Source organism: Danaus plexippus, chromosome 28 (genome assembly GCF_018135715.1).
Source record: "Danaus plexippus chromosome 28, MEX_DaPlex, whole genome shotgun sequence".
In the NCBI taxonomy this organism is placed as follows: domain Eukaryota; kingdom Metazoa; phylum Arthropoda; class Insecta; order Lepidoptera; family Nymphalidae; genus Danaus; species Danaus plexippus.
Window position 1 is genome coordinate 3650244 of NC_083556.1, and position 15226 is coordinate 3665469.

The window sequence follows — 15226 nt, forward strand, 5'->3', positions numbered from 1 at the left end:
CTTTGGGGCGTCACACGAACATTCATAACATATGTCATAGGACGTCTCCACCCGCCTACAACACATTTTTTTTTATTTATTTGTCGTAAGACGTCTCCACCCGTCTACAACATTATTTTTTATTATAATAATATTTTTTTTTTGTTATGGTTCGGATCCGCACGCCAAATGCATCTTTTATAGTAACATATCTCAAAATAAGTGTTAGACAATCCTATTACTAGCTACGAATTATGTAATACGTTTGAATGAAGTAATTTGAACAAAATGAAATACGCTCACCGGATAACTATTAGGTAGGCGAACAGTCCACCTAACTGCTTGCTTAGTAATTCTGTGTCGTCTCTCAGATGCTGTGAGACTTTTCGTAGCTGGTCATGTGCCACATTTCGAAGTCATCCACGGTCTGCAATCACTTTACAAGATATCTATGATTCTCAATTATTTTCTGGATTTTATATGGTTCACTAAATTTTAAATATAGGGATATCCGATTTCTGGGGTTATATTTTTATTTTTACAAAATCTCCCTTCTGGAATCTTAATCGTAGCTCGACCTCTCAAAAACCTAACTGTGTGTCTTCTCTCCGCCTCGACCATCCTGTTTTGAATGTGTTGGTGCATTACTTCGATTTAAACGGACCGATTATCAAATTGTAATCTAAACTGTCAAAGCCTAATTGACTTGTTCGTGTGTGCAAAACATCGACAAGGATACTAAATATGTCACATGTACGCTTACGATCTCAATCCACGCAAACAGTTTACGATTTGTTTTCTATTCCCAGAGATTTTATTTGCAATTGATTCTTTTATACGCACCACTGCAAACTTGCTTTTAATTTAGGGTACATTTACCAGTCGATATTGAACTGAAATTCGGCGTGATCTCCTTTTTCCCGTCGGAAACACGATTCAAACGCATGACCACTTTTAGCATAAAAGGAACAGAAATTAGTTATATTCGCAATAGATGTATTTTATCAGGATTTTGGAGTTGAGTATGCTTTCGTTTGAATTACAGCATCGTTTTTGTAGAGGCACTGCCGTGTGTTAACCGGACATGTTGCAAATATTACTGTGAAGTGTATGTCTATTGTCGTTTTTTAAATCAAGCAATAGTCTCAGTAGTTTGATATTAAAATCATGCAAGTTCTAATAGATCCAGTGAGTACATGTCTACTCAAGTCTTCCCAGGGCCTCCCTATGTCATCTCATGGCATTCTTAAGGATATAGAAAGGACCTGTAGTTAGCTCAAGAGTAACACGTGATTAGTTCAGAGGTACGCTCTCCACATCTGTGGTGTAGACTTGTCTTCTCACGGCTCCACAAGGCATCCCTACGGAATCTCATGGTTCTCTTATGGATAAATCAAGGACCCGTGGTTAGCTCAAGGGTAACACGTGATTAGCTCAGATCTTACGCTCTCCAGATCGGTGGTGTATACTTGTCTTGTCACGGTACCACAAGGCTTCCTTACAGAATCTCATGGTTCTCTTGAGAATACATCATGGACACGAGGTTAGCTCAAAGGATAATAACAAATGTTAGCTAAGGTCTCACGTAATGCCTCTGGTGTAGATGTTGCAACTAACCAATCGTCTGCACACATTCTAGCTCGCTCCTTTAAAAGACTTTAATTCGAATGTCGTAGTTACTGATTTGGTACGTATTTACAGACGTAAAGATGCGTTTGAATCAATCCCGAACACACACACTATCACCGGGATCAAAAGATGATAAAATTAATATGATCTTGTTAGTAATTTTAATCGTATCCCTTGTTTTTTAGTAGCAAACTTTCGGTCACGCTCTGCATTGTTGACATCATTTGCATGAAAGACTGAGGAGCGTTCTTCATTACGCAAGTTCTCCGGATGATTATTTTCTTGAGCTGGATCAGGATTTACAAATACACTAAGACCGGCAGTAACTGATCACTAGAGCGATCCCACTTCTGATATCGGATTTATTACAAATTCATTATTATAAAGACAGGACTCCAGCCTCGCTGACGTCACTAATGTCACTTGTTTCAGTACGTTCCAGATATTTCAAAATGAAAATTCAATTCTTCTAGATGTTCTTGTATTTCTCGAAGGTTCTTCATAATCACATACTTTACGATCCGCACTCGCTGAACTCTGCAGTCCCCTGTCGTGCGTCCAGACGTCATATTTAAACCAGAATTCAAACATTTTTCTATTCTCTTTGTTTTCGTTTTACTTTTAACAATAGTACGACGACCAATAAGTTGTTATAATAATTGATGCCAGCCTTGAGCTATTTTCATGTTGCATCCGTCATTGAAGCTGCTTGCGCCGATATGCATATATTATGTTTCTTTAATAAAATTATTTTGAACAAGAAAATTATTGCGTTTGTCAAATTCACACGATCATTTTTTACTCATCAAAGTCTATTTATCTCTGAAAAGTGATCTTTATATATAATGAGCTCTAGCCCGAGACATTGTCTGCGTTACTTTCAAAATTAGCAATGTATAGCTGACCGGGCGAACTCTGCTCCTCCTTAAGGCAGTAAATAAAAACATTTTGGACTTTTTCAATTTATTATTTTTTTCGATCGTATGAAAAGTATCCTACGTTCTTTACCTGGTTCTAAACATCTCGCCACCAATTTTCAGTAGAACCCGTTAAGCCGATCTTGAGTTATAAATAGTAACTACCGCGACTCTTTTATATATAAAGATATTTATAAGTTTTATTATTTGAACTTAAACCAACTCACAAATACTAAAAAGATCTGATTATATCAAACAATATAATTTATTTAACAGGCTGTGATGAAAGTCACCTAAAACTGCAAAATAAAATTGCATTTATTTCTGGTATTTAGCGGACGGAACTGAATATAGATACCGCTAAAAAGTACAAACCCTACTGTGACGACGCCAGTACTGACCGCTATCCAAGAGTACCTTACATCCCACCAGCAAATACTTAGCAATTCCAACTGCCTCCCCACAGAAAGAGCAAGTGTTTTCGTTACTCTACCCCTTCTTGCTAAATTACTCTGATCTGAGAGAGTTAGTTCGAAAGCATTGAAATAAAATTCCAGCAGTGTTAGCGACCAATCATTAATTATTAGAGTGCGCCATTTTAGTGCTATTGGAAAGCAAAAATCTACTAATTGTAACAAGTATTCATAATATAAATATTTATTATAATAAATTAAAGAGTAAATAAATTAAGAGTATCACCTCTCTTTCGAGATGATTTTTGTTACTTTTAGAGTATGATTACTCGATGAAGAGCTTCGCGCGGGAGAGCATAATCGTTAAATGCCATTAAACGCTTAGAGAGTTAGTAAAATTTAGTTATTATTATTATATATTTTTTTTTTGTTATCAGGTTCACAACACCTTTAAACGTCTACTTAGTAATGAGTGCAAATTAAACTCTGAATCAGGGTAAAATTGTTTAAGTCCTGTCGCCTCAATTTTTTGGTTTTCTTTTAAAGTGATCCTCTTCTGTATTGAGATTAATAGTTGTTTGATTTTAGCCTGACGGATTCCTTTAGTAATTGAAATGACTCTTGGCCGCAATATTTGGTTACAAGTAATGTTAGGAAAAATTACATGAATCATTAGGATTCATTGTATCCCAAGGTGAACCACTAACTGGAAACTACCAATTTTCAATATATTACTTAGACGGTTACTTTCAATATTAATAATTTTTAAGTAACTAGAATATTATATCATATATATTGTGGAGATATGAGAGGCTAAGAGAGGGGCGCACGACACACGCAGTTGTTAGAGGAGATCAGGACTCTCTTTCAGTTGTGACGCGTGTTGGTGTGATAGATTGATCGATCGTAGATTTTGAAGTGTATTTAAATCTTTCGTTTCTGTTACATTCAGATTCGATTTCATGATAAGTTTAAATTAATATGGTTGTAATTTGCCAATTTAAAATCTTTTTATTTTCGTGTATTTAAAGGCAATTCTGATCTTGTTTCTAAGAATATATGTTCACTAGATCTTGGAAACGTTTCCAAAGATTTTGACAACATTTTGCACTTAAAAGATTTCGGGGACGATAAATTGATTTAGCCAGGTTTCATTTTCAGGAAAGCTTTTGACTGTTTTTGTAAGCAAAGAAATATGTCACAGAATAAATAGGTAAATTTCGCCTTAAACACTTGACTCTTTAAATAACTATCTACAAACATACATATATCCAGTCACTTTCTACTGTATATAAGCGAGACTCCAGGAGAGTCCGCCCGCGCCTGGGCCTGCTACTGGCTACATAACTTTTTTACCGATACTTGTCTTTCTGACGTCTCTTGGGAAGTAAGGGAACACTACTGATGACCGGCGCCAGCTCCGACTTATATAACAACTGAACTGTTTACCGACACCGTTACAAAAATATTTGAAATAACTTTCAGTCATGAGACAGTTGTTCAGATAGATTGCACACCTTCAATATCGTTTACGAGGGTCTCATTAGTCTGGAGTAACGTTTTGTTATATATATCGGCATAATTGTTATTATTTGAATAACTAATAATTGAGGGTAGTTATTATTAGGTGTCACCCGCATAGCCACCTGCGGAGCCGCCTGTCACAACAATGAGTGTCAATTGCTATAAATAGAGGCGCGAGTACAGATTACGGGAAGTCCCGCTCGAGCCTTTGCAGGAATTGGACCTCTTCGAAGGAAGGTGTTCGTCAAGTCGTCTATGAGGTTACCTTCAAGAGCCTGAGATTTTGACGCAAGAATATAGGCATTGGTGACGTCACTCTTTTAAAAATTCAAGGTTTGCTTCTTACTCCGCCATGTTATTTTTTTATTTTAAATATTTTACCCAGATATATTGACTTTATCATTGAAATCTTCAATTTATGATTTTTTTCTAAATAAACAGTCTCACCCCGCTCCCTGGTCTGAATTATATCTTTGCCATAACAGCACCAGGTTTGTCGGGTCTCATAGTTTAGTTAATTTCAAATACCCGTTAATGTTCAAGTTACATACGAGTGTATAGTATATAAGTATATACTATACTCGTAATGTAAATGTGCTCAGTGAGTGATGAAGATAACGCACGAGGAATTAAAAATTGATAAGTAAAGACTTGTTTATGTCTCAGAATATATGGAATGCACGAAGGCCGTTATTAAACTGGAAGACGCGAGCGGAGGCCGGTGTTAGACATAGTTTAGCTAATACTGAATCATTTAGCATTACTTTATTTGATATAATTAAACTAAAAGTCTTATTAAAAAAAAAAACGATTATAATATTACGAACTAGCTTATACCCGTGACGTCGCCTGAATTGTTTGAACTTTTCCCATGTTAAGGAAACCACTCCTCACGTAGTACTTATAAAAAGTGCGAGTCGGACTCGTCCATGAAGGGTTCCGTAGTAGCAAGTAGATGACATAATATAAAAGTTATTGTAGTGCGTTGTAACTTTGATAGATGTTTTATAAAAAAAATACTTGGTTTCACATCGTGTTTGTATGAACGACAAAGTTATATATGCGTTTTTTGAAAATGTATTATTTCTTAAAAACTAATAATGATATCTCGTTCTCTATCGCTCGTGAAAGTTTCTATTGAAATCTACAGCATATATTTCTTTTAGTTTTCTCACTCTATTATTTTAAAAGTTAGAGGGGGGGGGGGGGGCACTCATTTTTCCACTTTGGAAGCGTCTATCTTTGAAACAATTGTTTTTGACGAAAATTAGTTTTAGAAGCCTTAACGTCTTTTCTAAAGCCCTATCCATAGAACCCAATCATGTATAGGTTAACTGAAAAAAATATTTTGAATCAGTGTATGGAGTACTCACTTTAATTTTTAAATTTATTAATTTTTATTCAACATTCGAATAGCGGTTACCAGAATACAGCAACCTACAGAGTTCCACTTACATATGTATGCCCAACAGTTTCGGAAATCAATGGCTGTGACGTACGGACGGACAGACAGACAGACAGGCAGACATGACGAAACTATAAGGGTTCCGTATTTTGCTATTTGGCTATGGAGCCCTAATTATAAACATTTTTGTTTCTTAAAACCTGAATACCTCTATATAAAATGTTTACTTTTTTCTAAAAAATAGAACTTATAGGATTCTCTTGATACTTATTTAATAAACTAGTCGTGATGAGTGTCCATACACCAGCCGCGCGCTTGAAGTATTTTGTTTATAGATAATTAAGTTTATAGGGGTCGTAATACGTATGATACGATAAAGGCGTCCGATATCTGCAATGTTTTAATAAAAAAACTGACTTTCAAATTCCCAATTACTCACACTCGTTTCCCAATTATAATTATCTGTTATCGCAGTTAATAAAAAGAATGTGGCTACCATTTATGTTAACAAATTTTTTATGATATATCACACAGAAAATGAGTTTTGAGTTTTTGTACGTATTGTGTAATTCTATTTTGTTTACTTGCTTTTTATTGTTTTGTGATTCCTTTTGTACTTCAAAATTATTAATAAACGAAATTTTACATTTTTGATACATTTCATAGTTTTTCATTTATTTTATGAATAAATAAAAATATAGAAATATGAAATGACGGTCTCCGGACGTGACGTAGTGACATGTCCTAGCGAAACAATACGCGCCCGGTACATGTGGCGTAGTTTGAACGGAACTCCCTGGTTAACAGATTATTAATTATATACTTTTATCTAAGGTTTTTGAAAAAAAATCAATATATAAAAAAAATTAAAAGGACACCTACGTTAAAGTAATGAGAGTGCATTTTTACACCAGTGTTTTTTTTATACAAAAGCGGCCGAACGAGCTGACGACCTACCTGATGGGAGTATTTACTGACGTTCATGGACATCCGCCTCATAGTTTTGCGAATGCGTTGCCACTCTTAATCTGGTAAGAGGAAGGATAAGGTGCGAAAAAGGAAAGGAAAGGGAACCGTCTATCTCACTCATGGAACGAGAAGCAGTCATGAAAGTCTACTTCGGGCCAATCTTCTGCGGTGGTACATCCCCGGTCGAGGCTCGCGCCAGCCCATGTTCGATTGTGAGCTGCAATAACTTAACCTCAGCTATGCTTTACCGCCCTGTACGCGTGTGTTTCAGTCTGAGACATACAATCTTTGATACGATTAAATTCTGATCTGTTGTGTTTAATTTACAATAATTGTTTGTCTGTTACGATATAACTTGTTTTATTTGTTTCATATTGAAATACTTTCAGTTATTTTTAAATTGAAGTATGAATAATTATTTTTTTAATCATATTAAAACCTTTTGAAAGACAACACTGGCTTTAGAACTTTATAAAAGAACTTTGTTTTAAAATCCAAAAAAAATGAGATTAGTATTATCATAAAATAAATCAGAAAAATAATTCATACTATAAAGAGGTGATTGTAAAGGTCGACATTGAGTCACTTCACATATTTTCGATAAATGTCCAAAGGCCCTTTTTTTTGTTTAATCCTCTGTTTTGATAAGCTGAAAAAAATTACGAATAGCTTTAATCTGTTTCTGAAGGTGTTCGCATATTATTTATATAAGACAGGATTCAGAAAACATTTTAACTTTTAAATTTACGTAACTTTGTAAAGTGTTTATTATTGAATACTTCGTCATATTTCTGCCAATTCTAATTTTGTAAATAAAACGCGTTTATCGTTTCTGTCATTCACTAACCTGAATGTGAATACTGTAATGTGTGAAGGCAGCTGAATGAAAAACTGTCACCATATGTGAGACGATGTAAATTTAGAATAAACATACTGTTGCTGGGCGAAAGAATACGAGTATACAACGACTGACATCTTGTCTCTGTAATTCGTTCCTAATATTTCTTATCTATATTAATGCCACGTTGGCTCCTCTATATATAAACTGACTTCATGTTACTGAAACAAAGTTCATATTTCTTCTGAAATCTTATTATTTCTCAAAATGTTAATATTAAAATTATGTCATAAAATTATGATATTACGCCTTCAGCAACCCGATCGAGTCGTGAGGTGATCGGGTCTAGAATAATAAAATACCAGACGCAAATCCGAAAAGTATAGTTCTACTTAAACATGTTCTCGCTGAAGTTTTTGAATGTGTTTTAAGATATAAAAGCTTTTTTCAATTATTGGCACTAAAACAATATCAATTCCATAAATAACACACCGCCATTATATTACAAGTAATTTATATTTTATTATTATTATTTTTGTTTTAATAATGTTTTCTTATTGACATCCGTACAGTCATGATCTTGTAAGTTGAATTAAAATTGAAACAAATGTTTTCCCAGCGGCTCGCGACGCGTCGGAGGTGGCGAGAGTAAATCCTGCTCTGTGAATTAATATTTTGTTTTTGTACCGCGTATCTAAGTTTTTATAAAAATTTTGAGTCCTTTCTGTTTGTTCATTTTTAAGCACATTTTATGCAAAATATGTAAGCCATCAACGGACACTATTGAATACATTTTTTTTTACTACTCACTAGAGTTATTCCAAGACTTCCGCTCATTTCAATTAAATATTTATTAATAAACTTTATGTATTTTGTAATCTTTCATTCTCCACTCCATTTAAAAATGCTTAATTATAATGTTAAAAACTGTCAATCACTGATCACTTCGATGTTGTCACAACTCTGGCGGCCGGTGCTTGTGTCATGTCTTGAAGTTCTCTCAGATCGTGACATCAGTCGGAGCTCGCCGTTTAAGAGGATAGACAACTCTTAGAATTCCATACTTGTAAGACCAGCTTCCGTGTTCATCGACGAAGTCAGGCAGATCGCTGATGTGCTGATACTGGTTCAGCGGCTGACCGTCTCCCTGATGGACGGCCTCCACGACGAGGAGTCCCTTCTTTGACTTCACTAATATATCCTCTGTATTAAATCCCGGCATCTCAATCGATACCCAGTATTGATCACCGACGACGTCTGCACGGGTCTGCTGCCTCAATCCTGTCGCTATGTTGTCCATATCATTATCGAAGTTATCCATTCGTTTGTTGAAATTATGCCAGAAGTTGTCGATGCCGGTGTCAAAATTGTAATCGTCGTTGTAATACTGGTCTGGTCGAGTGTTGTGCCACAGTCCGTGACGCACACCCGACGCTGACCACGCCACTACACATAACATCACTATACTGCTATATAACATGTTCGCTCGTCAGCTCTTTAAATATTATAAAGTGTCTTTACGATTCGCGGTGGTTATAAAAGCTCTGGGGGCAGGGTTCATCCATCTCCTTATCAGTGTAACTCAGATATGAGGAGGATAATCATTTGCTTAACGAATGTTCTGTTCTTGTTGATTGATAATTACTTTTTTTTTAGAGTTCCGTACATCAATTACAAGGACGGATCAATTTATACGTTTAATCAAACGGAACAATATAATAATAATAGTTAAGAGACAAAGCATCAGTGAATGTAAACATGTAAAAGAAATTAAGGGAAATTCTAAAAATCCTGAGTGTTTAGTATCTTTTTTTTTTTTACTATTGTTCAAATTTGCAATCGTTCGTTGAACTATAAGCGAATTGGTTGTATTTCTTATGACTTTTCTGGTGGGGTAGCCAAAACCGCCCCTAACAATCAAACAATGTGGCCCCCTTTAAAGCTCCTGACTACCTGAGCACGATCCAATCAGCGAGATACGAGTGGATTTTGATGCAGGGATAGTCGCTCTAGGTATGGTTTTCTGTACCGCTCGATTTCATATGCTACTGTCGGCAAGTTGAGATATTCTTGAATTTCACTATTTCTTTTGAACCAATATACACTATTGCCCTCAGGATGCTATTTTGTACTCTTTGTAGACCGAGTATGTTACTTTTGGTTGCAACAACCCATATCTGGATTCCGTCGGTCCAAATTGGTTTTAATACCGAATTGTATGGAAGAAGCTTCTTATCTATTGATAGTGCAGAGTTTCTTCCCATGGGCCAGACAAATTGCGAAATTGGTGGTTGATTTGGTCTCTCTTTTTTTTTAAATGATATTTCCATGTAAGGCGCCTATCGAAGTGGAATCCAAGGTATTTCACACAATATGAGTGGGGCAGAATTTCAACACCAAGTCTTACAAGGGGACATTTTCCTTTTCTTAGGGAGAATGTGATGTGATTTGATTTAGCCTCACTAGTACGTATACGCCACTTGCGTAGCTATTTATGGGTCGCATTTAGTTGCTCCTGCAATTTGTGGCTAGCAATAGCTGGATCATCATCAACCGACAAGTAGGCGATATCATCGGCATATGTTGCCTCGGTAATGTTGTTATTTACAGGTGCAAGTAAATATATTATATAGTACTGGTCTAAGAACCGAGCCTTGAGGTACACCAGCTTCTATATGCTGAAGGCTGGATCGCGATTCTCCTTGTTGGACTTGGAAGGGCCTCTTAGATATGTATGATGCCAAAAGCGTGAACATGGCATTTGGGAGGTTTTCTTTGATTTTTACCAGCAGCCCTCTATGCCCCACACGATCAAAAGCCTGTTGGACGCCGAGGAAGGTGGCTGAGCAAAACTTTTTACATTCAAAGCTCTGTCTAATGGAGTGATATACCAGATGAACTTGTTCGACTGTTGAATGAGACTTGCGGAAGCCAAACTGATGGGTGGGAATGCCAGCACAATCGTCCAATGCAGTTTTGAGTCTGGTAAGGAATATCCTTTCCCATAGTTTAGATAGGATGGGTGTGAGGCTTATTGATCGATATTATGATGGTTCATGTTCTGGTTTTCCTGGTTTACGTCGAAGATTACGTCGATATCAGATTCATCGACGGAGCTTTCATTTGGTATAAAGACTTTAGCTAGATGTGCTGCAAAGACTTCTGCTTTTTCTGCATCAGTCCTGGCCCATGATCTAATCGGATGATGAGCAGCCGGCCTACTCGATGAGCAGTAGTGACCGTCGCCCATGGACATCCGCAGCATAGTTGTTTATATCCCTATATCCGATTATTATACTAGATGGATTGATGGATGGATGAATGGATGGATGGATGGATGGTAGGGTTTGGACGGGATGGGACGGGACGGGACAGGACGAGTGTTATGTATACCTTTTCATGAAACTCCAACCTTTTTTGCTGTCAGTTTGTGCTATAACTAAGAAATAATTAAATTGTAATTATCGTAATATACAGCAATACGTTTCTTTTGTTCGTTTTTCTTGTATATTATTGAACAAATCTTATTATGTCCCTTTTAAATTTGTTTATTCACTTTCCCTTGGCTTTCATGAATTGTGTCTCCTACTCATGATATAAAAAAAAGTCTTAATCTATGACTATATTAATTTTCAGGAATATAAAGGATTTACATTAAAATGGCTTCAGTTCTCCATCAATTTGAATGAAATCTATCGAGATCTCTAAGTCTCTCTTAATTTCACCAATATTGATATTGTTTTATTTATAAATATTTTTTCACATGTGTTTCCTTTCACCATATTAATATATCTGTAAGTTGCCGATGTATGCTTGCAATTCATGCGCTTGTCGCCTCTTGAAGTAGCACAAATAACATTGTTCGAAACCGCGACAAGTAACAGACGTACGGTAAAATATAAAAAAAAAGTTAAATACAATGTTTTATAATTTCAAAACATCTGCAAACCAAATGTACTAGGTAACTAGAAAATTCTCTCAAGCTCTTAGATTTATGATTTTTACAATAATGTTTGTTGTTTCCAAAAATATTTAATTTTTATTTTTATATCCTATTTTAATCTTTACAAATCTTAAGAAAAGACTTTTGTCTAAGTAAGCGTCTATTGTTTCATATTTGGACTCTCATAAAAGTAATTGTTTATTAGCTCAGTAATGAGCATGAGATTTATCCCACGCTAATTGTCCCTTAATCATCAGCCTATCGGAGCCCACTGCTAAGCCAAGGCCTCTTCCTCGCATGAAGAAGGTTAGAGCATTAATCACCACGCTTTGCTCAAGTCGGGTTGGCGATTTCAATCTTATAATTTGAAATTATAAGACCAGGTTTCGTCACGATGTTTTCCTTCACCGTCTGTCGGTGGTGTCTCAATACTCTTAGAAAGTACATATGACTCGGAAAAGATCACATTGGTACTTACTTGCCAGGTTTCGAACCCGCGCCCTCAAATATGAGAGGAGGGCCTGTAACCTCCAGGTCATCACGACTTTTTGGCCCTGAATTGTCCCTTATTTGTCCACTAACGCTATCTCACTCTGTCAAAGCATTTTTCTCTATCTTTGCGGGCCTTGAAGCTAAACAAATATCTTTATAATTAATAAATAATTTTCATCATTTCTGCCTCTAAAACATTGATAATAATAAGATCTTTCGCAAGTATTCATTTAAATGAAACTAATGTATTCGGATTAGTAATTAAGTAATTTTAATTTTTTTTTTTAGACGAGATGTCTGCCGTGATCACGGTTGCTGTAGAGTAATCGAAGCATTTTATAAATTAAAAACATTAAAATAATAATTTGTTTAACATGAAAAATCTTGTTAAAATATAGGTATGTTCTTTGAGAAATTAGTTGTTCATATCTTATTACACGACTTTATATTTAATTGGCTACTCAACAAGTTCTTTGAAACCTTTTTTTTTACAAACCTTGTGCTATGAAAAGTGAAAGCTGAACATTTTCATATCTCGAATTCGAAACTTTTAGAATTCCGAATAAAGATTTCTAAATAGTAAGTTTAGTTTAGTAGTAAATTTAGTTTTTTTTTTTTGTGTTATGTGAAAGCATTTCTAGGGGACACGTACTCAAAACCGCTAATGATACATTCTGGATTTTTCTGTGCCTTAACGATAAAGAAATGTTTCCTGATTGTAAGTAAAATTTTTCATACTAAATACGTAAATTGGTTCATGCTTTACCAAAGTTTTGTAGTAAAATTATAATAGGTAATAATAAATTCATTCGTCTTTGATTTTCTGTAACAAACGCTTTGAAACTTAACAGATTTGATTGATTTCAAGCAAACTTCAGCCATGCCTTGGTATTCCAATAGCCTTTGAATGAACACTTCTACCTAGGTGTTCCATTTCAATAAATACTTTTTGTCGGAATCGTAATATTGTCCTTTGTTTGTTTTTTTTTTTAATATCTATAAATCGCTCCCCCAGAGTGGGTGCCAACCATTAAAGTCGCCACCGATGATGCAGCGGGTGTTGGTGTTGTTGCTGAGAAGGTGTTCTAGTGAGTGTAGTGTATCGGCCTCATCGGCACTGGGCTCGATGTAGACGGAGGCGATGAGTATCTGTTGGTGTCTGTGTAGTGCCCGAACCACACATAGGTTAGGGGTAGAGAATTGGGAGAGCCCGAGGAATGCGGTCTTGGTTTTGGCCAATATGCACGCCTTGACCCTCCCATCGGGTCCGCTAGGGAACTGAAAGATCTCCAGCCCTCTAACGGCCCCGACCTCGATGCCCTTTCCCGTGTACGGCTCGGACACCAAGGCTACGTTGTGTTCGCTATTGATAAAATATGTGATGAACTCTTTAAGAGACTGTTTGGATCTGTCTAGGTTGCACTGCAAAATTTTAATTTGATGTAGATCCTTAATCGACTGAATTCAGGGTTCTGGATTCGACTGTGCGTAAGATGGGGCATGTCTGTGACGTAACCTTGTGTGTGGTGGGGTGATTATTATTAAATCTGACATTGTGTTGGGTACAATTGAAACACTTAGGAGGGTGCGGAGTGTCCTTGGTTGGACATTGGTCTAGTGTGTGGGTGTCTGATGCGCAGTGAGAGCATCGTGTGACTTCAGTCCGGCAGTGTTTTTTGACGTGCCCGAAGCTGAGGCACTTCTGACACTGTAGGAATGGGGAAAAGTCTTCCGCGTAGACATTCTGGAAGTCCAGGCAGACTCTCCCCATTTTTACTATGGATTTCCAGATAGCTGGATTAGCCACAAGGACGGCGTTGTACAGGTGAGTGCTTCTGTTGTTGCCTCTTTTGAAGCAGAAAGTGATGTCGGTGTCGTTGAATGTATGGAGTTCCGGGTTTTGTCGCAGGAGGGTGCTCACCAGATCCTCAGGTGCCATGTCGGAGCTGACTCCCTTCAACAAGAGCATTGGTTTTAGTTTCCTGGCTGGTTCGGCTGTCACTGGCTCGTCTGATTTGCTTCGAAGCTTCGTGAGAGCGTCGTCGCATTGCGCCTGTGTGTCGAACTCTACTCTGATTTTATTGTTAGAGACCGGTGAGACCTTCGCTGGAGCATAAGTGCAATCTCTGAATGAGATGCTTTTATTGAAGGCCACCTGTCTTGTTTTGGTGGGATGTTTCGTCGCGACTAGGATGGCGGGGCGGGTGACTGGGATGGGTTTGGGCTGAACGGGAGCGGGGGGTGTGCGCCTGACGGGCTGTGCCGGGCGACTTGCTTGTTGTGCGTAGGTGGGGGTTTGGGTTGGGGTTGGGTTTGAGGCAGAGGCTGGAGGATTGCGGGGAGCACGAGCGTTGCGGGTCTTGGCGAGGGCGGCGGCGGCTTTCACGGAAGCGGCGGCAGCGGCAGCGGCGGTTACGGGGTTGGCGGCGGCGGCCGCTACGGGGGCAGCGGCGGCGGCGAAGACAGGCTGGGCCTGCGCGGGGCGGGAGTGCAAGGCTTGAGCTCCTTGAGCTCGGCTTGCACGCTCGCGATAGATCGGGTGAGCTCTTGCACCGATGTTATTATGGCGTCCTCTACGGGCGCCGTGTTCCGGAAGTCAGCGGGAGCGGAGGGGGCAGGCAGCTTCGCGTGCAATGAAATCGCCTTCCTTATCTCCTCCGCCGCCTGCACGATGTGTGTTTTGGCCGCGGAGGTAACACTCTTATTTTCGACGACCGTCGTGATAATGGTCGCCGCGAGTGCTGTGACGACGCTGTGCAGCGAGCCAGCGTCACTCACGTCCTCGGCCAAAGCCGGGAGGGGCTTGGGGTTGAAAGGGGGGCCATACTGGCGCTCGCAATGTCTTTTAATAACACTTACACTAGTCACTCATGTTTCTTAAACTTAACTAAAATACTATGTTAGGGGGGGGGGGTGAATTTTCAGAGGGGAGGAAATAGTCTATATAGATAGAGATTAGAAAACAAGGAACTATGGCGAAAGAATTAATTAAAAATGTCAAAAAATGGCGGAGATATGGAATTTAGTAGATTTTTATAGAAACGGAATTACGTAAATAAAATTGAAAATTGACTTTTTTATTTGAATTGCTAGGAAAGTGTTTGATGTCTTAAATGG

The 15226-nt window shown here is 37.8% G+C and overlaps 1 protein-coding gene across 1 annotated transcript; it reads right to left on the bottom strand.

The window, feature by feature from the left end:
- Positions 1–8253: 8253 nt before the first annotated feature.
- On the bottom strand, positions 8254–9191 carry LOC116776262 (uncharacterized). The gene has a single exon (XM_032669406.2). It carries the CDS (start codon positions 9152–9154, stop codon positions 8675–8677), a length of 480 nt encoding a protein of 159 aa, XP_032525297.1. The 5' UTR covers positions 9155–9191; the 3' UTR covers positions 8254–8674.
- Between the last annotated feature and the right edge of the window lie 6035 nt (positions 9192–15226).